This window comes from Apiotrichum porosum (genome assembly GCF_003942205.1).
Source record: "Apiotrichum porosum strain DSM 27194 chromosome Unknown scaffold_9, whole genome shotgun sequence".
NCBI lineage: Eukaryota > Fungi > Basidiomycota > Tremellomycetes > Trichosporonales > Trichosporonaceae > Apiotrichum > Apiotrichum porosum.
Genome location: NW_021167116.1, coordinates 37,539 through 59,579, shown reverse-complemented (window position 1 = coordinate 59,579; position 22,041 = coordinate 37,539). Strand labels below are relative to the sequence as shown.

Sequence of the window (22,041 nt, the reverse complement as noted above, 5' to 3'; positions counted from 1 at the left end):
AGCACCACGTTGAGAATGATATATATGCCTACAGTCTACCACGAGCACGACGCGCCGATGTGCGTCGCATGCCTCGCCCCTCGGACACGCGCTACTTGCGGTCAACAACAGTGATGCCGACGCCAACACCACGGGACGGCTGTTCCGCGTCCTCTTCGGGGACCAAGTAGTCAACGGCCTGGGTGAGCATGGCGGTACTGGCGAGAAGAACGCCAACAAAGATTTTGCCCTTCCAAGACAGGCCTGTGGTCGTCAGCGTCGAGCCTCAACGCGGTCATTGGGAGAAGGAATGAGATGAGATGAGATGGAGAACCCGGAATGAAGACCTCTGTCGACTAGACCCAAAACAGACCACGCCATGACCCCGCGCCACTGCACCGTGGGAACGAGGCGCGTGTGCGGTCATTGGGGCGTCCGGAGCCTGGTTCCAATGGCTCCTGGAGCTGGTACTGGACATGGAGGCAGAGTAGGAACAGCTGGACGCTAGACGAACAGTGGGTCACAGCCATACCACGATGCGGCCCAAAGGTCTCCTTGAAAGCAGTCACCTCTTCGCCAGGCTCAGGTTCTTCCCGCGGGGTGGCTTGCAACCATGGACCAAGGGCCAACGACAGTCTAGTGACGGTGGTGGGAGTATGCGTGACAGTCTTCGCCTGAGGCTTGCTCGCAAAGACCAGGCAACACACAGGGACGGCGAACAACACTCACTCCTAAAACTGTCCACAAGGCTCTTGCGACGATCCGTCTGAGGTCCGCCCGGCCGGGGCGTGGCTACGGGGCGTGATCCGGGGGGCAGCTGGTCGGTGTCCCCAGCAGCAGCAGCAGCAGCAGTCGACGGTGCGGTGGTGGAAGGTGTTGGTGAAGGAGGGTTACGAAGAGTCGCCAAGCGGGCGGCCTCTCTTGCGGCCGCAGCCTGCTGAGGTGTGAGGCGGGTAACCGTGCGAGCAGGGGCTCTTGATGATGCACCTGCGAGGAGTCTCAATGCTGGACGCATGGTGGGATGTTGTATAATGAAGCGAATGGAAGGAAACAAAAGTCGGCGACGGCAATGTTCGGAACGTGACGTTTTGTGGGTCGCGCAAACAGTGGGCCGCGGGGGTAGAGGCCGTGTCCGCACACCAGCGTGTAGTCACCGCACACCTGCAAATGCGTCATCCCAGTGTATATGCATGAACATGTACCGCTCGGACAGCTGTATAGACGTGATAAAGGAGCGAGGAAAAAAAAAAGAGACTACTAGACCGCAAAGACGACCGCAAGACTATCTTTATATGTACAACGAGCGACAGGCGAGCGCGAGAGCGGGGTGGGGGTGGGTGGTGGTGGTGGTAGGGGGATTGGGGCTGTAGAAGGAAATGTTTGTGTCCATTACCTGCACGCGCTCACTTAGAGCACGACGCAACCGCCGCAGCATCCCTTGTCAACGTCCTCGGTGCGGTTCTCGGCGGGGCGGCTGCCGACACCGCCGGTAGGGCCGGGCCTGCTGCCGGCAGCAGGGGGAGCCTGGGCGGGGCCAGTCTCGCGCTGGTACCGCCTGATGGCGCGGACGACGGCAACGAAGGCGTCGTCTACGTTAACGCGCTGCTTGGCGGAAGTCTCGATGCACTGGGCACCAAAGCGCTTGGCGAGGTCACGGCCCTCTGAAAGATTGTCAGTCGCTGCAGCAAGCTCGTTGAAACCCACCGTGAGGCTGGACCTGGCGTTCATACTCGAGGTCGCACTTGTTTGCGACGACAACGACCGGGAAGTAGTCCTTGTCCTTGACGCGGAGGATCTGCTGGTGGAAGGTCGACACTTCCTCAAACGAGCTGCGCGACGTGATCGAGTAGACGAGAAGGAAGCCCTCGCCGGTGCGCATGTACTGCTCCCTCATGGCACCGTACTCCTCCTGGCCGGCAGTGTCAAGAACGTCGAGCAGGGCGACCTCCTCGTCGATGATGCACTGCTTGCGGTACGAGTCCTCTGTGGTTGCGTCAGTGTGTGTGTTTTCGCGAGTTTGCCATCATGGAGCGGGCGAACAAGCGGGCGATGCGCAGTGAGTCGAGCTCCCTCTAGAGGACAGGTCCTCCGAGGCGCAGCATCCAACATCTCCGCTCTGCTCATCGCCTGCGTGCCCTTTGGGGCCGGTGCTCGTTGAGCAGTGCAAACGTACCGATGGTGGGGTCGTACCTGGGGGGCGGTTGTCAGCACTGATCTTAGAAAGCGCACGCCCCGGCACATTTGTGCGTGCTTTGTGCGGGGCGAAACAAAGGGTGCTCACTCGTCAACGAACTGGGGGCTGTCAGCAAACGTCACTGGCAAGAGGGAGACTGAGATAGAGATGACTCACGTGGGACTGGATGAACTGGATGGTGAGGGCCGACTTGCCGACACCTGCGCGGAGAGGTCAGCGCTCTGTCCCCACTTGCAAGACGCTGGAACTGTCATGCACGCGCCATGCATGCGGGCCATGGTTGTGGGGTGGACGGGCGTGTGTGCCAAGCGTGACGACCCGCCGCGCGCCATCGGCCAGGTGGATGAGCCTGCGTTGGGGAATGCGCTGCGGCGCCAGGCGCACCGTGCGCGCCGCCGCCTGGGCTGGGGAGGGAGGGGGGGCAAAGCGTCCGTTGCGCGTCCTTGGCATGGCTCTTGCGGCCAGCGAGCAACTGGATGCAACTCGCGCGCGCGCGCGCGCGCACGCGATAGCATGCACTGTGCAGGCGTGGCCGTGTGACTTGTGCCAGCTGGTTCGCGGACGGACGATGGGACGGGCAAACATTGAGACGCGGGCGGGCGCGCGTGCGGCTAGGGAAAGAAAGAGAGACCGGAACACGTACCACCACCGCCGACGACGACGAGCTTGTACTCGCGGAGGAACTGGGCCTGCATGGGGGTGTGAGTGTGGATGTAGGAGGAGCAGAGGGAGGAGGAAGTGGGAGGGGAGGGGGCGAACCTTGGACATGGTTTGTGGTCGAGGTGGACTAGGGGATTAAAGGCGGGGGTTAAAGTAAATGTGTGTGTGTGTGTGACTGGGCGAGAGGGGCAGCAGCGACGACGGGACTATTGGCGGTGACGTGAGGATGTGTTTTGGTGGGAGGGGGGGGGGGGGGGAGGTGGAGGAGGCGGAGGAAACGATGTGGAGGGGTGGTTGAGAGTTGCAACGCGACGACGGTGCAAAAGAGAGAAAGAGAGAGAGAGAGAGAAATGGGAAATGACGAGCACACGCGCTCGCGAGTGCTGGCCGGGTGGCCGTGGGTGCATGCGCGGGGGGGAAAGACCCGAGCGATGGATGGCGGACGTTGTTGGCGCGTGGCGTTTTTGCCCAACCTGGCCAACCTGGTGCTTCTAAGGGCGACGAAAGGATGGATGGGTCGGCCGGACGTCGCTCGCTCGCTCCTGCTGTCTGTATCCCTGTGGGGTGTCTCTCTCGCTCGTGTGTGGGTCCCGAGACAGCTCTCAGTGACCAGTGATCCAGTGAACCTCTCTCTCACTCTCATACAAGACTGTGCCACCTGTGAACGACAACAGCAAATGTGATCCAGTGAGACATGCGATGACGATGACGGCTGTCCCGGCCTCCCCTTGTTTTTGCTGCATGAGGCAATATTGTCATCTGTCCTTAAACCACTTGTATCTCGATGTCCATCGTCGTCGTCGCCGTCGCCGTCGTCGCCGTCGTCGTCGTCTCTCTTCTATGCAGGTACAATCACATCCCGCTCGGCACAACCACCCACCACCACGGATCCACGGAGACCACCACTGGCCACCGCTCTTGTCTGGTCCCTGTTTAACCGACATGTCCTGGACCAACGTCGGACCTTTTTGGCCTCTGTGCATCCTGTGCATCCTGTGCATCCTGTGTACCTGTGTCTCGTTTTTTATTTTATTTTATTTGCCTCCTCCTTGCCTCCTCCTCCTCCCTTCCCTCCAGTGTAACCCAGCGTACCGGCGTACCGGCGTACCGGCGTACCGGCGTCTGACAATTGTAGGCCCCAGGTGCAGGATTGTTGCAGCTCAAGCAGCTCACGGCGTTGGAAGCAATTCAAAGAGCAGCACTAGGCCAGCGCGCCAGCGCAAAACCCAGGGGCCATGCAAAGGGAGCGGGGAGAGTGAGGGAGAGCTGGGACGAGGGGACGAGGGAGGCATGACTTGTCCTCGCACGCACGCACGCCTGGTGACCAGTGCGCAGTGTGCGCCAGTGCGCCAGTGCCCAATAGCCAAGTAGTGGTAGTGTCAGACCCACTCTAAACATCTGACACACACCTTGTTTACCTCTGACCCTCCGTCCACCCCATATGGCCCCCCCTTACAGGGTGTTTCCTGTAGACCTCTGTACAGTACCTCCATACCTCTGCCAGGCGGGCACGTGCATCCTCACCCAGGCTGAAGTATCCATGCAAAGAGGCTGGACCGACGAAAAGTGTAACGTCCGGACCTTTGCGTTGGAAACCCTGTGCAACGGATCCTGTGAAATGTGGATCCTGGCGCAAAAGACAGTCACGGCCATGGCAGAACCCCCACCACATTTCGACCGTCACCAGCTAAATCGCCGGTAACTCCTGGCACGCTGCACTACGATACACACTACACTACCGTCACTCACGGTCCATCCAGCTCATCCCTTCGGACCAACCCCAACTGCCGTCCCAGAATCCAGCCCCAGCAAGTCCTCCGGCGCCTTGCCAGCTACACCGCGACGTCACCACCGCCCAGTCCGGGATCGGCACACCCGTTCGCAGCGGCAGCAACCGCGCTGCGGCCACAAGTCCGGCCCTGTCGTTGCCCGCCACGACTGCCGCAAGACCGCGAGGGTTGGTAGGGTGCGGGTGGAGCGCAATGATACCTGTATGATCGACGTATGGACGTGTTTGCGAAAAAACAGAAAAGCATTGAGAGATTGGTGGTCAGCTGGAATGCCCCTCCGTGTCTGTTTCGAGTTTCTCTCATCGCCCTGTGCCTGTGTCGGTGCCGCTCGATAACTGGAACCAAACGTGTCGAACGACCACCAGTAGCGATATCATGAACCCTAACACGCACGAGGCACAGGCGACGCGACCACTCACCAGCTCCACTCTCATACACAATCCGGCCGTCGATTGTCATGACCCCCTTGGTGGGAAACTTCACTGTGTCTCGAGTCAGCTTGTCCACTGCACTAGGTGGGGCCACATGGTGACAGGCCTCGGCCAGTCACCCAGTCACGATCGAGGTCTGCAGCCTCCAGCAGCATTGTGGGGCTTGGCTTTCGTGGCTACGCGCCTCTCCCCTCACTGCATCCGACACCTCGGCCACTCACACGGTGTGCGCTCCTGTGCCATCATCCAGCGCGTAAACCTGTTCTCGTGGGGAGCGCCAAACACCACCACACTGCCCGGTGACAGCGTGTCAGCCGCAACAGCACGCAACGCGTCGCCGTCAGGCACAATCACGGCGTCTAGCCTGTGGTAGACATAGAGGTCGTGGGCGTACAGTGTTGCCAATGCCCAAAGCGCCGCCGCAGCGGTGTCAGACTCGCCAGCTGCGCCCGAATCGTCCGCTTTGGCCGGGACCACCAAGGTGACAGGCCCGTCGGACGCCAAAAGACGCATCACCGGCCCGTAGGCACGTATCGGCGGCAGAGGTCCCGGCCGCCACACGCCGTCTTCCCGAACGAGGCTTGTGGGCTTGCTGCTGTCACTATCGCCGCTGCTACTGCTGCTGTCGGAGGCGGCCGCACCAGCCCAGCCGATAATCTCAACACGCTTGACGTTGGAACCGTGCAGATCCAGAGGCCCTGCGCCGTTCCACTGGGGCATGTTGACGTCGAGTCGCGCTAGCCGTCCAGGTACTGCCAACTCGGCAATTCGAATACCAGCTTTACCTCCGGCCTCGTCCGGGTTGGCCGAGGCGAGCGTGAACCCAGAGCGGCGCACTTGATCCATTGGCCGCTTGGGTGGCAATGTTGCAATAAACTCTTGGATCTTAGGCATGGCAAAGCCGCCTTCCCACCAGTGGCCTTTGTGAGGGACCTCGACATACTGAATGTCGGCACCGCCCCGGGTCCAGGCTGCCACAAGCGCGGCATGGGTGCGCCCGTGGCGAGGTGGGACATTGTCGTCGGCGGCCCCATGGACAGCGAGGACCGGCACCGAAGCAAGGTTGGAAGCGTACAAGTCGTTGTTGTACGGCGCGAGCGCAGCCAGGAGGAGTCCCATGAGGGCTGGGTCGGCGTAGTTGTGGGACACCAGCTCGTTGAACGGTACGTAATCCTGGATCTTGAGGTATCCTGCAAACGCGATAAGACCAACGATACGGTCTGGGTACCGCGCAGCCGCATGCCATGCACCCTGGCCGCCGTTCGAGTGACCGGCAAGGAGCGTGTCCGTTGATACTGTTGCTCCACATAGTTTGGCGAGTAAAGGTAGAGCGTCACGAGCGGCCCACACGTCCACCATACTGCCACCGTGCCAGTCCTCACCCCACTCGTTACGCCCCGAGGGGAGGACTGCCCACATGCCAGGTGCTGTGGGCATGGCCTCGACCCAGAACGGAGAGGTCACTTCGACCCCAGCACCATGCAGCGCAAGGAGGACGGGAGGTAGCTTGGTGGCAGGGGCAGGCTCAGTTGGGGGAACAATGACGCCCAATGAGACGAGAGCTGGCGCTCCCGCCGGTGCTCCAGGAAGGGTTCGGGGTACGGCAGGCGACGCAAACGTGAATCGGAACGGCTTGGACATGCGGACATGGGTGAGACGGGGCGACCAAATGAGAGTGTGCTCGCTGCTGTCGTCGGAACGCACGCGAAGCACGATCTTGAGCCCGTCCACTAGTGTGGAGCCGGCCTGATCAATCTTCAGCGGCACGGGACGCATCTGGCCGGGTGCGATGCGCACACTTTGCGGAGTGGTGAACCGGAAACCACCGTTGCACTCGCAGTCCACGTCGACGATGGCTGCAGTCGATCCTGGTGGCACACGCACCCCAACGGCAGCCCATTGTCCCATAGCCTTTCCATCCACAATGTCGGGGAGTGCGCCAACACCAGGCTCCAAGACGGCTGGCTGGGCGGCATCATCACGGTTGATATGAATCTTGACCCGGATGGTTGGCGGTTGGTCTCCGGGGTCCCCAAACATCCGGCACTCATACAGCGCGCGAACAAGCATGATATATTCACCAGGCGGGAGCGCAATGGAACGGGCAAAGTTGGATACCCCGCCAGAAGCGTCGCGCTGGCCATTTGGCGAGGCCCCGAACGCGTACACGTCACCATTGTACCATACGGGGGTGTACGAGTCGCCGCGCGTAGTCTGGGCAGGGATGAACGCGTACTCGGCTGCTTGGAGGACATCGATGCGAAGGCGCGTCACAGGCAAACCCGTGTCAGGAATTGCAACGCGTCCTCGTAGTTCGGTGCGGTACTGTACGCTTGCCCAGCCGTGGTCGCCGCGGAGGGCCTTCCAGTCAACCTCGGGGAATGAGACTGCGATTTCTCCTTGGTCGTCGGCCTTGAAGGATGCCCATTGCGCGCGACCGCCAGTAGGGTACGCCGATGGCCAGTCTCCCTCGCCGTATGGGCGGAGGGCAAAGTCGACGTCTGGGTGCGTGCCGTCAAGCGGCGGGAACGCGTAGAGGGGGGATGCGAGCAGTGGGTGTTCTCGCATACCAGAAGGGAAGGGCCCCACGGCCTGGAGCGCGTCAGTGATGGCTGTTGCGTGTGTGCAGAGACGACTCTACGAGATGACACTGACCTCCCACACAGGGTCGATGCGGACAGTCATGGTGTCAGTGAGCAAGAGCGATGGATGGATCACAAACCCGTGAAGCACATGTGGCAACCCGCCAGAGATAATGACGCGCCATGTGGGGGCGGCGGCGACTTTGCCGAGACGGCGACGTCCGACGTAAGATTATGGGCAGCGTGCAGCGAGGTTTCGTCTGGCGACAGCGCTGGAAAACGTTGCCTTGTAGAACGTAGAGACGACAACGCCCATGGCGTAGCAGAACAATTGCACTGCTGGCACATGCAGGGGTACGACAACAACCTGGCCTCCTGGGTTCTGCTGGTTGTTGATTGATAGTTTGCTTCCGTTTACAGTCTCCTCGACTTCACCCCCTCCTCGCTGTCTCTTCCTCGCTCTCTCATCCTCTCTCTTCCTGTCTCCCCTCTCTCGTTATCCATTCTGTCGCGCACATTGGCAGGCAACGACGCCACCCCGCCGCCATCGTGGCCTCCGGGAGTCGCATACCTCGTCCGTCCACGGCTCGAAAGAGCGTTCCCCAAAGAACTCGTGCCGCTCCTCACAACCAACGCTGTCCCCTTCAACCCTCGCCCGTCCACCCATCCGTCCTCTGTTGGCATCAAGATTGTGTCTGACCCATCACACCCAGCACACGGACAGCGCTCCCTCGTTGCCCTCAAGCGTATCTCGCGAAACACGTTGGTGTTGCCGTACCTCGGCGTCCTGCACGCGACCTTGACCGCCGCTGTCGACGATCCCGCGACAACACCCAACCCTCTTGCGCTCAAGTACATGGGTGGCCCAGACCCGCACGCTGACAGCGACTACGACCTGTCTCTGCTTCGTCTGTCCGCAAGCGACATCCGCAACCCATTTCCAGGCACGCATGTCAGTATCGGCGTCGACGCAGCACAGGCTGGCAATGCGGCGCGATTTGTCAACGACTATCGCGGCGTGAGCGGGGCTGGAGCCAACGCCGAGTTTCGTCTGGGACGTGGCGAGGGCGGAGAGATGCGCATGGAGGTATGGAGCAGGCGAGATATCAACAAGGGCGAGGAGTTGCTCGTGAGCTATGGCAAGGGATGGTGGGGAGCGAGGACCGGCAACAGCAGCTAGATGCCATACATTTTATGAGACTTATGTACAAATTTCTACAACATGCAAACCAGCATTGGTTTCTACACCCAGACCCACTCCCATGCACCGTGGACTTCACCCTCTGGCGCCATTGCAAACTCGGCCCTCGCACAGCGACGACGGCGCATGCCGCTCGTCTCGCCGTCCACTACCACCGCGTATTCCACTTCCTCGTCAACTTGCTCCTCAACTTGCTTCGGCTCGATCAAGACCACCTCACCCAGGAGTCGTCGCAGAGTGTCCGACAGTGGAACCTTGCGCTCCCTTGCAGCTGGCGGGACACCGCCACTTCCTTTACCGGCCGGGGCAATGGGGAGCGCGTCAGGAGCCCGCGGCTCAAGCACAAGCAGGTGGGCGCCAAAGAACGTCGCTGCAGAACGGGCAGCGGCGATGAGATCGAGATACGCCGACGCCGGTGTTCTTCCAACTGTCAGCAAGGATGTCACGAGAGACGCTCAAACTCACGTTGCAAACGCGTCGGACTGTATTGTTGTCGGTCGCATGTCCACGCCTTGACCTGGTGCGCGGTTCTCGTCGTTGACACCGTCCTCGTGCTCGTCGGCCAGGAGGGAAAGGAGATCGTACAGGACAATGACAGCTGGCGGGGAAGGCAGCTCGTGCGCACCCGGTGCTGTCGATGCCAAGGATGCAGTCGTCGAGGTTAAGAGGGTGAGCAGCAGACGCACATGCCGCGCGGAGGGACAGTACCGCATGTCAACACGTTGCAGTCGGTCGCGCACGTCGTAGTCGCTGCTGTTACGGAGCCACGGGTCGTCCTCGTCCTCGAGCGCCGTGTGCCATGCTGCCCGTGGGCCGGTCACAATCAGCGCGCGGCGGCGCCGCTGGTACAGCGGCGTCGAGCCTGGTTCTGATCCTGCTCGCGGTCCTGATCCATCTTGATGTCGCTCGGAATCGGAAGTGAACGCCGGGAGGTCGGCAATACCGAGACAGGCGTCGGCGAGACGGAGCGGCGCGGTGGGGGTGACGGGACCTAGAATTGCTGCAGAGCCAAGCGTCGTTGCGGGGCCCGGTGCTTGCAGTGATGGTGTGGCGATAGCTGCGAGGGGGATGGACAGCATTTGGGATGGCTGCGGGGGATGATGGATGGGATGGAATGGAACATTGACAGCAGCGGACATGACGGGGCCGGCGGCGGGGCGGCGTGGCTGTGGATGGATGCCGACCAAGCCCGCGGACCGGCCGGGCGGATAAGAACAAACGGTGGTGGGGGATCTGTCACTTTCATCTCTCTTCTCATTTCAACCCACGCGCAAGTCATCATGGGCAGTGAGTAGTGCACAAGCATACGTAGACACAGCCGTCTCTCGGCGTCGTCCACAGCTTCCTGCTGCCCCTCCATGCATCACCACCATGCTGACACCTGGCTCTTCTTGTGCTCGTCTCCACCGCCCGCATCTCGCACCTCCCCTCGCCTGTCCACACCACCCACACCCGCAGAGATCGTGCACATCGTCCTTTGGAAGCTCAAGCCCTTTGCGTCTGAGGCTGCCGAGCAGGCCATCAAGGCCGGCATCGCCGAGCTCACGACCCTCGAGGGCCCCGAGCTCATGCACCTTGGCCCCCCCGCCATTGAGGGTCGCAACAAGGGCTACAACTGGGGTCTCTACTCGATCTTCCCCGACCGCGAGACCCTTGACAAGTACGCTGTCTCGGAGGCCCACCTCAAGGTTGTCACCGAGAAGATCAAGCCCAACTTTGACGGTGAGTTGCACAAAGCTAAGAGTGGACGCGAGTGGGACACTGACCGCCGCATTAGAGATCATGGCCTACGACTGGGAGCTCTAGAGAGAGAAATATGGGAATACGGGCATGCAGCAATGTAGAAACAAACACCAGCCGTCGTTGTGCTGAAGCTGTGGAGACCATGACCAATTAACTGACGGACCTGACCATGCGTGCACGCCATGGTCACTCATCGCTGTGATGCGGCGTTCAGTCACCGGTGCGGCGTTCTCCACACCGCCGCAGTGCCGCTCCGTGATATCCGTGAGCCCGCATGTCCAATGCTCTCGCATTGACCTTCGCTTCACGACAGCACAACTGCATCCGGCGTCGACGGTATGCATGCAGTGAGGCCTCCAAGTCGGATGAAGGGCATATCAACGGCACAATGCAGGCTGGTAGTGTCGCGACATGTGCTCACGACCATAACAGCCGGGATCACTGCGCCACTCATCGATCCAGCACACATTCAATCTTGACATTTCACTTTGAATTTCTTGTGTACAACTCGACAACGGTAACCCAACAGCCGTTTGCTACTTTGTGTTCTTGGCGAGACCATCGCGGAGCGCCTTGCCCAAGTCCTTGTGGACCCTGGCAAACATGTCGACGGTAGCGGCTTGAATGCGCGGAATGGCACCGCCAATGTCAGCGACAAGGTTGCCTACAAGTGCCTCCTGCTGCCCCGGCTGCTTGCCAAGCATCTCCCAAAACATGGTTGCCTGGACAAAGTCGTCGTCCGTGACCTCGGAGGTGAACGCAGCGGTCTGCCCAGCCCAGTTGTCATGGTCGCAGCCCGTGGAGAAGCCTTGAGAGCCGAGTTTGCCGGCGAAATTGACTTCCTTGAGGGTTGAGCGGATATAGTTGGGATCGCCACCGTAGTTGGTGGCGTGCCGCATAGCACCATCACGCTCGTAAGGCGAGTAGACGGGAGCAACGGGGCGGTTGCAAGGGAGCTGTTGGTAGTTGACTCCCAACCTGTAGCGCGCAGCGTCCGGGTAAGCAAACATGCGGGCTTGGAGCATGGGGTCAAGCGAGGGGGCAAAGCCCGGAACCATGGTCGAAGGGGAGAATGCAGCCTGCTCAATGTCCGAGAAGTAGTTGTCCGGGTTCTTGTTGAGCGTAAACTTGGCAATGGGCTGCAACGGGAAATCGTCGTGGGGCCACACCTTTGTCATGTCGAAAATGTTCCAACGGTATGTCTGAGCCTGCTCGGGGCTCATGACCTGGACGCACATGGTCCATGACGGGAAGTCACCGCTGTCGATGGCATTCCAGAGGTCGTTGGAATGGTAGTTGGGGTCCTCCCCGGCCAGTTTGGCGGCACGCTGGCGGTCCATACCTTTGACACCCTGGTTGGACTTGAAGTGGATCTTGACATAGTTGAAGGTGCCATCGTCCTTGGTAAACTTGTAGGTGCTTCCCGAGTAACCGTTGAGCTCACGGACCGAGTTGGGAATGCCACGCTCCGAGAACAATATCATCAAAGCGTGGATACCTTCCTGGTTCTGGGTGTGGAAACTGGTTGGTTAATTTGCTATTGCTACTTAAAAAAGGCTTGCTGGCACTCACTCCCAGAACTTGCATCATGTTAGCGAGAACTCTAAAGCACCGCAATATGTTCAACACTCACCATGGACGAGCTAGGCACATTCCTGTCCGGGAGGCGTTTGTGCGAACGGTTGACGGAAGGAAACTTGATCGGGTCGCGGATAAAAAACACAGGCTGATGTGTCAACCACCCTCCCATTCCCTTGCCACTCACAATGTCGTTGAACACAAAGTCCTGGTTGCCCTCCTCAGTGAATACTTTCATACCCCAGCCGCGAACATCGCGGACAGTGTCTGCAGATCCACGTTCCGGTCCCACAGTCGACAGGCGCCAGAGGACCTTGCTCTTCTTGCCAATACCGTTCAGATACTTGGCCGAGGTGAGCCACGAGTTGTCGTGAGTGACCTCAAGCTCCCCCCAAGCGCCTACAGCTGCGGCATGAACCGTGCGCTCAGGGATACGCTCGCGTGAGAAGTGCGCCAACGTCTCAATGAGCTGTGTGTCCTGCAACAGCATGAGGCCGCGAATAGGGACTTCGTTGCCGAAACGCTGCTGAGTCGATGGATCGGCAATGGGACAGCCTGCCTGTTAGTGTGTGCGCCATGGTCAATCGCCTTACCCTCTCCCAGAGTGTAGGTTGGGACGGACTGGTTTGAAGCTGGCATATTCGTGTCTTGTGTTGTAATGGGATGATGGGAGGGTTGGGGTTGTAAGATTGTCGCTGATGGGCTGTTCCCTTTTATGGGTGTAAAATGACCACACGTTGGGCGTTTGCATGACGCTCCATCATTGCCGTACGCTGCCCCAACAACAAGCACACTTTCCGGGCACGGTGTCTTGAACTGTCGTCACAACTTGAACACACCCTCAACGTCGATCCTTCCTGACCAACCCCGATATGGACCAGACCTGGAGTGTATGTGTGAATGTCGAAGACGTGTCAATCGTGACCACGTAGACCGTTGGCGGGAGATCCCCAGCAAGACGCATGGTGGCTCACAGCAGACACGCAAGGTCGTTTCCGCCACCGGATATCATTTTGCAAGAAAAATCCCGACCGGTGAGGACGATTATTTGAGAAAAGAAGCGATATTTGAGAAAAGGAGCTTATCTGAGACACCATGTGGCGGTTAAGCGGCCCTTTGGACGGGGAAATAGGTCGTCTCCTGGCTCGTGGATGATTCTCCGTGTTGCATGAATTGTGGCAACTCCGAACCGGGGAGCTATTCCGCCGGCTTCAGCACCACATTGCACACCTTAGACAGCGTGACAGCGTGTTGCACGGCTTGGGGCTGGGAGCACGTTGCATGGTTGCATGCTCACAACGCATGACATGCATACAGGCTGGGTGATGGAGCAACTGGCAGAAAACAGAGGGGCTGATGGCATACGTGTCCATGCATAGTGTGAACGATGTGGCGCATCTCTCGTGGCCGTCATCATGCAAAGTACTTAAGAAGCGTCCCAGACAGTTGTCCAAGACACATCCCAACCACTTCTTCCTCAAGTCCTTCCCTCCTCTATCACTACATCATCAGACAACATGGTTCACGCCGCAACTCTTCCTAACAACGCTCCCAAGTCATACGACTTCATCGTTCTCGGCGGTGGAGCCGCTGGCTGCACCATTGCCGGTCGCTTGGCTGAGAACCCCAAGGTCTCTGTGCTCCTCGTCGAAGCTGGTGTTCAGTGAGTCCTACTTCTTTTACAACCGCTTCTGGATAGTGTTGACAGATCTCCCAGCAACCCCTCGGAGATTCCCCAGATCATGACCCCCGCCAAGGCAATGTCCCTTCGTGGCTCCCCTTACGACTGGAAATTCAAGACCACTATGATTGACCGTCCCAACTACACTCGTATTGAGTGCCCCAACACTCGTGGCAAGGTCCTCGGTGGCTCCACGGCCCTCAACTACTACACCTGGGTCCGTGGCTCCGCCGCCACGTTCGATGACTGGGCCGAGTACGGCGGCACCACTTGGAACTGGGACAACACCAAGGACTACTTCAACAAGTCCCCCACGTTTAACGACCCCGATGGTCTTTACCCTGAGCTTCACCACATTGGCAACAAGGGAGGTCCTCTCCCCGTCTCCATTGCCCCCCTCATGCCGGAGACCAAGGGTTTCCGTGACAACCTTGAGAAGGCGTGGGTCAGCAAGGGCGGTGAGCTCACCCTCAACGTCTACGACGGAGTTCAGAAGGGCCTGTTCAAGTGCGTGAGCACTGTCAACGACGGTCTCCGCTCCACTTCAGCCGTCTTCCTGGAGGGCAAACAGAACGTCACCATCGTCTCGGAGACTATCACGAAGAACATCATCTTCCACGGCCAGACCGCAGTCGGAGTCAATGTCATCGGCCCCGACCTCCAAGAGTATACGTTCCGTGCCAACCGCGAGGTTATCCTCACCCAGGGCGTTTATGAGTCTGCCAAGATGCTCCAACTGTCTGGTATTGGCAACAAGGCTGAGCTTGAGGCTCTCAGCATTCAGTGCGTTGTCGACTCCAAGCACGTGGGCGAGAACCTTCTCGACCACCCCATCTTCTCGCATGTTTTCAAGCTCAAGGACGGTTATGGTCTTGACGACCACCTGCTCCGCCCTGGAAAGCTCCAGGACGGAGTCGTCGCCCAGTACAACAAGAACCGCTCTGGACCCCTCGGCAGTGGCCTCCTGGAGCTGGTTGCTTTCCCGCGTGTTGACGAGCTTCTCAAGAACAACAAGGAGTACAACGAGTACAAGCAGCAGAACGGTGGCAAGGACCCCTTCGGTCCTGATGGTCAGCCCCACTTTGAGGTCGACTTTGTCCCATGCTTCGCCGACGCCTTCCAGTGGCATTTCCCTACTCCCACTACGGGCCAGTATCTCACCGTTATTGTGGACCTGATGCGTCCCATTTCCGTCAACGGCATCGTCAAGGTCAAGTCGGTCAACCCTTTCGAGCAGCCCTACATCAACATCAACTTCTTCGAGCACCAGCTTGACCTTGTCGCCCTCCGTGAAGGTGTCCGCTACATTGACGACATTGTCATGAACGGCGAGGGCATGAAGGACATCATCGAGGGCGACTACCCCTGGCCTCTCGACCGCTCGTCGAACGAGACTTTGGACCGCGAGATCTTGGAGCGTTCCCAGACCGGTTTCCACCCTTGTGGTACCGCCCGCATTGGCAAGACCATTCACCAGGGTGTCGTTGACCCCGAGCTCCGCGTCCACGGTGTCAAGAACCTCCGCGTCATGGACGCCTCAGTCTTCCCCATCATTCCGGACTGTCGCATTCAGAACGTCGTCTACATGGTGGCCGAGAAGGGTTCAGACTTCATCAAGGCCGCTCATCCCGACCTCTACCCCAACCACTAAGAACACACTTTATTTACTGCAACGGAACACGGATCCAAGTAACAAAGCAAAATCCATAAAATCCATAAAAACGCGAGCTCAGTATGTAACAAGTTGAAGGTGAAATGCACAAACTACAAAATTCGTAAGATGTAACGTTTGATCCAGTGCCAGGGATTGGGCGGGTAGGGGTACAAGCACAGGAAATGCACGTATTCTCGAAGGATGGAGCCGCCAATCAAGCCCATGGATATCATAAGCGTATCGCTGGTCTCACTGTCTGGGAAAGGCAACCTGGCGCGGTGGCACGTCTGCGCAAGTTGGTTATGTCTGTAAAGGGAGGCTTGTATATTCATATGCAGACGTATTCCAGAGACAGTATACCTTCAGTATTAGATGAAACATCGCGTCCAGCACACCGGATCCCAACGGAGCACCACGTCGGAGATCGTCCGCATGTTCTGTAGCGCTCGCTCGAGGTCACGTTCGTCCACAGCGTTCGCCTGGACATACGCAGAAGCACAATCGTTAATATAGCTCAACCGGTGTGCCTACCTAGTCAGTACATAAGGCTTGAACGCACCGGACAATCACGCACCATTCCGGTCCCCTGGATGTGCAGAGACCGCAACATGGCCGTGCTCACCACCTGAGCAACGCAATCCACAATTTCGAGGGGCCAGCTGCGGTATTTACCCCCTTCCTGTTCTGCGAAATTGATGTCATGACGGACTGCCATGTGATAGACATGGGCTGCAATCCACTGATGAGCGAGCATTACCTCGACCCAGCGCGCCTGCTCCAGTATGCCGAGAGCGGGCCGAATGGCCAAACACGTTCTCGGACTCAAAAGCTCGCTCTAGCTTGGCAGCATACCGAACCAGGTCAGAGGCGCTGAGTCGACACTCGGAAGGGTCGCACAAGTCGCGCGCACAACAGCAAAAGTTTGGAGTGACCACCTCGTAAAGGTTGATGAGGAGCAACAGGTGGCAAATTTCTTCAGTTCGCGAGTCTACCCTGGCGAGGTTTGAGAAGGGACCGCAGACATCGTCAAACGCGGGTAGCAGGGGCGACTGTCCAAGGTAGACCACCTCGCTGGTGCCTTGTCGCAGTTCACAGGCTCTGCGCTGGTTAGTGACTGGCATTATTTTGGACTGTGGCCTAGACCCACCTGTTTCGAACGACCACAAAGCAATACACTGCCATGGCTCGAATGCGTTCCTCGGCATCCATGTCGACGTAGGTGATGGCGCGATGGAGCCCCATAGACCTGGCGAGGTGCGCTGCTTCGGCTACTCGAAAGTGGCCCGCCTTATCGCCATGGAGGATTGAAAAGTACAGTCCGAGATGAAAGGTGGTAATCACCTCCTCAATGTGGGTGTCGTTTCCCAACGCGCGCCTATAATGGCGAAGAATTACTTCTGATGCAACCTGTTCACGGCGGGCTCGGAATTCGTGGCTTCGATCGCTCCGAATAACCTCGGAGACAAAGCACATGGTGAGCGCGCAGAGGGCCAAGACCATGGTTCCAAACGTGGTGTCTTCTCCCTGTACGCACTCGCCAGCTCGGAGACGCCCCAAGAGCCACCCCCGATCCAAGAATGGGTAGCAGGGGTGGATATGTTGAAAGTACGTCGTGACAAGGGAGTGCATGTCAGATGTCGTAAGGATAGACAAGGAGCCATTACGAAGAAGTGGAAGGGGGATGGCTAGCGGTGAAGTCATCGGGGCGAGGAGGTTGGTGCTAGATGAGCCAAGTATCAGGGCGCCCTCATGGACGCCGTCCTCAGACAAAGTGCACGGGACGAGCAGCGAGATCAGCCTCGTCAATGAGAGTAGAGACTTACCATACGTTTGCTTATTGACAACACGCTCTCCTCCTCTTTCTCCTCCCCATGGTCCTCCTGGGCCTGCAATCGTTTAATCCGCTCCACAATCTTTCCCTTAGGCCCCCGTTTCTTCAGCTTGTTGGCATATGTGCACTTGAGCTCGGACTTGTCACAAAGCGTGCATGGTAGAGTTCGGTTACACTGGCCCACGTCAGTGAGGTCCAAAGACAATTGGCCATCGCCCTCACCTTTTTTCGCCTCATCTGACACTGGTCGCAGGACTGAGTCATTAAGTGGGATGGTTCTCGGGACTGGACTCGTGCTCGTGCACTCTGCTCATTGCTCGTGGACGACGCCGCCTTGCGTGGGTTTGTTTGGTGCTTGGACTGCATTGCAGTGTGTTGGTCTGTAGGGGTTGCGAGGAGCCACAATGTCAGAGGGTGGATATGGAAACAACAGGCAAATAACAAGGTGAAGGGTGAGGTGATGGAGTCGCCATTGACCTAACGAGGGAACGCTTCATCGCAAGGCGGGGACCGGAATTAAAATTGCTGTATATGTACATACAGTGGCCTAGGAGCGGGAGAGCCCCGAGTCCACTAGTCTGGTCGACCACAGTGGATGATGGATTAGCCAGATGGGGGGACGCGCGACGCGCCGACGTACATTAAGTAAGTACCCACGTGCATCTGAATGACGATCGCCTATTATTACACTCTTTCAAATCCAATTAATTTATTGTAACTGGGGTAACCGCATTAACATTGCTGAATCACGATTTGCTCCCGCTTATCAGACGTAAAAATGGGATTCTGCGGAGTGTAATACAGTAATAGGCGATCCTGAATGACCTAGATCCGACAATGGAAACCGTTAGCTTCCATTAGGAATACAAAGTCTTGCTGACATGGCCGACATGGGTCATGACGTCACACCAGACGACCCGACTTACCCTCCAGTGTACCAGTGACATCAGGAGGCACGTGTCTGCTCAGCAAGGTGTTTAAGGTGCTACGGTGCGCTGAATCCCCGCGCGCGCGGAAATCGCGGCCCAATGCCCGTGTGCGGGAAAATCGCGGCTTAATGTTGATGTTGCACCCTGATCGCTTGAACTGCGAATGCAAGTACACGAGCCACATAAAAAACCACTACACAGGTAGTGTGCACTCTCGCCACATTGACGGTCAACATCAGAAGCCAATTGAGAATCCGCACAGGATGATCGCCAACGACATGAGCCCGCAGGTGGACGTCGACGAGATTTTGGCGTTCACGATCAAGCTCGCATTGGAGGTTAGTCGCTCACGCCACGGACCGGGATTGACAAATCAGGCTGGTGAAATGATTCGTGTTGGCCAGGCACGACGTTTTGCTTGCGAATCAGCAGTCGAGGCCACGAAAGTGAACACGGTCGACGTGAGCCATTCTTCCAAGAGGAACCTAAGAGGCTGACTCTATTGTAGTTAGTAACCGAGGTAGACAAGGCCGTCGAGGCTTCCATTTTGAAGCGAATCAGCAGTGCTTACCCTGACCACAAGTTGTGGGTCAGAATCGCGTGGTTGTGTCCCCCCCTCTGACTGTTAGCATGGGAGAGGAAACATATGCCGGGGAGGCAATCACGGATGACCCAACTTGGATTGGTGAGTAACCAGTACAGCACCCGTCTGACAAGGCAGTTGAGTGAGAAGCCCCTCCTGATGATGCGCTGACTGGAGTCCCATTGACGGTACCACCAACTTTGTATGTTCGACCCTCGCGGCAATACATGCCCAAGCGTTTATACTGAATTTACAGATCCACGGTTACCCACAAGTGGCCACGTCTATTGGGCTCGCTGTCCACGGCGTACCCATCGTCGGCGTCGTGTACAATCCGTTCCTGGACCTTCTAGTAATAACCTCTACCCACTTTGTGTTCTGACCAATTCCCAGTACTCGGCAGCGCAGGGTCGCGGCGCCTACCTCAACAACAAGATACCTCTGCCGATAACTGGGAAGCCCAAACCGCTGGCCGATTTGGGTCATGCACTGTAAGCCATCACCACGTGAAAGCTATAGACCTGATGATTAAGGATTTCGGTGGACATCACAGCCGATAGAAGCTTAGGGGGAGTTACAAGCAGGCTGAATGCCTTCAAAACACTCGCGGTCCAGCCAGGCTGTGGTGGGAAGATGGTACACTCGCTCCGTAGCATTGGTTGTACTTCCCTTAACCTTTGCCAGGTTGCCAGCGGTGGCCAGGACATGTGGGTTTTCATTGTGTCGCAAGTGGCGAGCTGACAGACGCTCAGGCACTGGGAGATTGGGGTCAGTCAATGCGGTTATACTTCTGCGACAGACTGACGAACCAGGGATGGCCATGGGATGTCTGTGTGAGAAAACAATGAATAGCCGGACTTCTGACTGATTCTTCAGGCGGGCATCTGTATCCTCACAGAGGCAGGTGGGGTCACCTTTGGCGGCAAGGACAGTTCACTCAGCGGCGAAGTCGATGCCGAGCGTTTGGGTACGCTATTGTAATCTGATTTCCATGTGGCGCTAATGCTGCAGCCTGTCGCAAGTATGTGTTTGTCCGTGCCATTGCACCTGCAGAAGTAAGCCACAGTCAGATATACCCCATGCTTTTCAGGTCTCACCTCGCACACCCAGGGTGAAACGACCTTCGAGACACAGCGGCGTTTTGTAAAAGAATTCTACGACACGACAGGAAGTATCGAGCCTTAAGTCAGTAGTTCGGCGGGTTGAGTTGTAGTACACGTACATGCTCGGGGTGGTCCAAATCATGAATGACATCAAGAGTGAGCTCTAGCACGGCAGTGATTGTGTAGCGCCTCCTCTGCACGAAGCGGAGCAATTCTAGTGCATGTTGATGTCCCTGCTTCGACCAGGCGAGACTTAAGACATGATCTTCCAAGCATTCTTGCGACACAACAGTGTTGGCTTGGTCGCATATTTTGTGTTGATATACACCGTCCTGACTCGCCCTCTGCACCAAAGTCGAAAGCACTTATTTCATACCTCAACAGTCACTTATTTCTACAATCATTCATCAAGCCTTGTCGCCAGCATGCGAGTAACATTGCGCTTGCCCATGGCGGTCAACTCGGCATTCAGATCGTAAAAGGGGTCGGCTGCGTGATTAGCATCAGACCTTCATGGCGACGGACAACACCCACCAACGATGTACGTGAAGCGCTGCTTGTTGACGAGTGCATCAAGGTCAACCCTTGTGTCCTTGTTGTTCGGTGGTTGTCCAATTATGCCGCCCGCAGAGATCAAGCCAATCCTTGGAGCGCAGTCAGTCCATCGGCCACCCCCTAACGCTTAAGACCTACCATTCCTGCAACATCGCCCTGACCCCGGGGCCGCTCGCGAGAATGTCCTTGCGGAAGTTGGAGTCGTCCCAGCTGCATATTCAGTGTCACACTCACAGCCAGACTCAAACACGCCTAAATGCGTCGTGTACTCACAACAGCCCTCCGTCCGTGTCCTCGTCATAGTACTGTCGCGGAACATCACCTCCGATGTACCACGAACCAACACCGTGACCCTGAGACAGAACCCAGTCGAGAGTCGACTGAAGCTGCCCGCCGATAAGAGGGACGTGCAATTCAAACGTGAGCAAGTAGTCACACTTTGCCCAGGCCTTAATCGAGTCCAACGCTACACGGTGAGTACGGCACCGAAAGGCTGCAAGGGCTGCACACAAACCCACTCTTCTCGTCTTCCTTCTCATGCAAGAGAACAAAAGCCATGCCCCGGCCACTCTTCAAAGCGCGCTGCACCCAGTCCTGACGCTCCCAAACCTCGGGGGTTGGGAATAGATGGGCAGGTGGCTTCCAGAGACACCATTCTGACGGACCTGTTAGCACGCTGTCCCGCTTAACGCACTGATCTTACCCATGGCAGCAACGCCTGCAGGGTTGACAGCCTTGCTAATGATATCATACGCATAGGGCAAGAGATCTGGGTCCTTGATGTCGAGGTGAACGAGCATGGTAATGCCCTCTATCCGCATGAAGTCGAGCCTAGGACACCGATCAGTGATGTGCTTACCGTTACGACTCACAGTTCCTTCAGGAGCACAGGGCGCTCATCTCTGTGGCTTAGCCTTGTTGCATATGCTTGGTATCTTACGTGACGCCGCCACTGTCATCGCGGAGATGGAGATGCTCCATCTCGCCGACCCATTTGGTTTCCTTGACGAGAGGGCTGTAGCCCTTGCCAGTGAAGGGGTTGTAGTAGGTCTCTCCCTTGGGCAACTTGACATCAGTCAATCGCCCTAGACCGGCGTCGTGGAACACGACAACCCGCTTGTCCTTTGTGAGGCGCAAGTCGATCTCGATTCCCTCGTATCCAGCCCTGGCAGCAGCTGCAATTGCAGTCAGACTGTTCTCCGTTGTGCCTCCCAGCAGGCGAACGCCGCGGTGGGCGAAGACGTTGACCAGGTCCGGGGTGGGGTTCCTAACAGCTTGGATCACCTTGTGAATGTCGTAGTCTGGGTATGGGCTTGTGCTAGTGCGACTGGCCGGCATGTTGGAGTTTGGTTGTAAAGGCGGATGTCAAACGTGGGTCCTCTCGTCGGTTCTGGTTATATGAAGAGTGTTTGTCGGGTGTTCCGAGTTGCACGCAGCCATGTACTCCCACCTCGCACACGTTGGGAAACACACGTTGAAGGCGGATAAACAACGCGAGGATACATACAAACAAGTCGCTGGTATTGCACTCGTCCGGATAGCCGTGG

At 57.7% G+C, this 22,041-nt stretch overlaps 12 protein-coding genes across 12 annotated transcripts; 5 read left to right on the top strand and 7 right to left on the bottom strand.

Moving 5' to 3' along the window:
- Positions 1 to 91: 91 nt before the first annotated feature.
- On the bottom strand, positions 92 to 994 carry EHS24_009258 (uncharacterized protein; the record flags this gene model as incomplete). Its single annotated transcript, XM_028624549.1, has 2 exons — positions 92 to 243; positions 709 to 994. The coding sequence occupies 2 exons, from the start codon at positions 992 to 994 to the stop codon at positions 92 to 94; spliced, it is 438 nt and encodes a 145-aa protein (XP_028474717.1).
- Positions 995 to 1,386: 392 nt separating this feature from the next.
- On the bottom strand, positions 1,387 to 2,941 carry RAS1 (Ras GTPase; the record flags this gene model as incomplete). The annotated part of the gene is made up of 7 exons (XM_028624548.1): positions 1,387 to 1,640; positions 1,684 to 1,962; positions 2,153 to 2,169; positions 2,261 to 2,271; positions 2,330 to 2,373; positions 2,817 to 2,862; positions 2,933 to 2,941. The coding sequence occupies 7 exons, from the start codon at positions 2,939 to 2,941 to the stop codon at positions 1,387 to 1,389; spliced, it is 660 nt and encodes a 219-aa protein (XP_028474716.1).
- A 2,193-nt stretch (positions 2,942 to 5,134) lies between these two features.
- EHS24_009256 (uncharacterized protein) lies at positions 5,135 to 7,739 on the bottom strand (the record flags this gene model as incomplete). The annotated part of the gene is made up of 3 exons (XM_028624547.1): positions 5,135 to 5,190; positions 5,276 to 7,646; positions 7,710 to 7,739. 3 exons carry the CDS (start codon positions 7,737 to 7,739, stop codon positions 5,135 to 5,137), a joined length of 2,457 nt encoding a protein of 818 aa, XP_028474715.1.
- An 80-nt stretch (positions 7,740 to 7,819) lies between these two features.
- Positions 7,820 to 8,816, top strand: EHS24_009255 (uncharacterized protein; the record flags this gene model as incomplete). Its single annotated transcript, XM_028624546.1, has 2 exons — positions 7,820 to 7,862; positions 8,161 to 8,816. The coding sequence occupies 2 exons, from the start codon at positions 7,820 to 7,822 to the stop codon at positions 8,814 to 8,816; spliced, it is 699 nt and encodes a 232-aa protein (XP_028474714.1).
- Positions 8,817 to 8,878: 62 nt separating this feature from the next.
- On the bottom strand, positions 8,879 to 9,916 carry EHS24_009254 (uncharacterized protein; the record flags this gene model as incomplete). The annotated part of the gene is made up of 2 exons (XM_028624545.1): positions 8,879 to 9,257; positions 9,303 to 9,916. 2 exons carry the CDS (start codon positions 9,914 to 9,916, stop codon positions 8,879 to 8,881), a joined length of 993 nt encoding a protein of 330 aa, XP_028474713.1.
- A 201-nt stretch (positions 9,917 to 10,117) lies between these two features.
- EHS24_009253 (uncharacterized protein) lies at positions 10,118 to 10,643 on the top strand (the record flags this gene model as incomplete). The annotated part of the gene is made up of 3 exons (XM_028624544.1): positions 10,118 to 10,124; positions 10,296 to 10,559; positions 10,615 to 10,643. The coding sequence occupies 3 exons, from the start codon at positions 10,118 to 10,120 to the stop codon at positions 10,641 to 10,643; spliced, it is 300 nt and encodes a 99-aa protein (XP_028474712.1).
- A 473-nt stretch (positions 10,644 to 11,116) lies between these two features.
- On the bottom strand, positions 11,117 to 12,797 carry EHS24_009252 (uncharacterized protein; the record flags this gene model as incomplete). The annotated part of the gene is made up of 5 exons (XM_028624543.1): positions 11,117 to 12,101; positions 12,153 to 12,160; positions 12,214 to 12,306; positions 12,346 to 12,713; positions 12,752 to 12,797. The coding sequence occupies 5 exons, from the start codon at positions 12,795 to 12,797 to the stop codon at positions 11,117 to 11,119; spliced, it is 1,500 nt and encodes a 499-aa protein (XP_028474711.1).
- An 878-nt stretch (positions 12,798 to 13,675) lies between these two features.
- Positions 13,676 to 15,490, top strand: EHS24_009251 (uncharacterized protein; the record flags this gene model as incomplete). Its single annotated transcript, XM_028624542.1, has 2 exons — positions 13,676 to 13,821; positions 13,876 to 15,490. The coding sequence occupies 2 exons, from the start codon at positions 13,676 to 13,678 to the stop codon at positions 15,488 to 15,490; spliced, it is 1,761 nt and encodes a 586-aa protein (XP_028474710.1).
- A 371-nt stretch (positions 15,491 to 15,861) lies between these two features.
- Positions 15,862 to 17,690, bottom strand: EHS24_009250 (uncharacterized protein; the record flags this gene model as incomplete). The annotated part of the gene is made up of 6 exons (XM_028624541.1): positions 15,862 to 16,020; positions 16,068 to 16,177; positions 16,251 to 16,591; positions 16,641 to 17,254; positions 17,317 to 17,499; positions 17,547 to 17,690. 6 exons carry the CDS (start codon positions 17,688 to 17,690, stop codon positions 15,862 to 15,864), a joined length of 1,551 nt encoding a protein of 516 aa, XP_028474709.1.
- An 826-nt stretch (positions 17,691 to 18,516) lies between these two features.
- On the top strand, positions 18,517 to 18,978 carry EHS24_009249 (uncharacterized protein; the record flags this gene model as incomplete). The annotated part of the gene is made up of 5 exons (XM_028624540.1): positions 18,517 to 18,591; positions 18,631 to 18,714; positions 18,762 to 18,838; positions 18,883 to 18,938; positions 18,971 to 18,978. 5 exons carry the CDS (start codon positions 18,517 to 18,519, stop codon positions 18,976 to 18,978), a joined length of 300 nt encoding a protein of 99 aa, XP_028474708.1.
- A 491-nt stretch (positions 18,979 to 19,469) lies between these two features.
- On the top strand, positions 19,470 to 20,021 carry EHS24_009248 (uncharacterized protein; the record flags this gene model as incomplete). The annotated part of the gene is made up of 7 exons (XM_028624539.1): positions 19,470 to 19,472; positions 19,521 to 19,543; positions 19,589 to 19,604; positions 19,649 to 19,669; positions 19,713 to 19,803; positions 19,848 to 19,891; positions 19,947 to 20,021. 7 exons carry the CDS (start codon positions 19,470 to 19,472, stop codon positions 20,019 to 20,021), a joined length of 273 nt encoding a protein of 90 aa, XP_028474707.1.
- A 318-nt stretch (positions 20,022 to 20,339) lies between these two features.
- EHS24_009247 (uncharacterized protein) lies at positions 20,340 to 21,832 on the bottom strand (the record flags this gene model as incomplete). The annotated part of the gene is made up of 8 exons (XM_028624538.1): positions 20,340 to 20,428; positions 20,474 to 20,583; positions 20,633 to 20,704; positions 20,768 to 20,960; positions 21,013 to 21,150; positions 21,198 to 21,325; positions 21,367 to 21,396; positions 21,435 to 21,832. 8 exons carry the CDS (start codon positions 21,830 to 21,832, stop codon positions 20,340 to 20,342), a joined length of 1,158 nt encoding a protein of 385 aa, XP_028474706.1.
- Between the last annotated feature and the right edge of the window lie 209 nt (positions 21,833 to 22,041).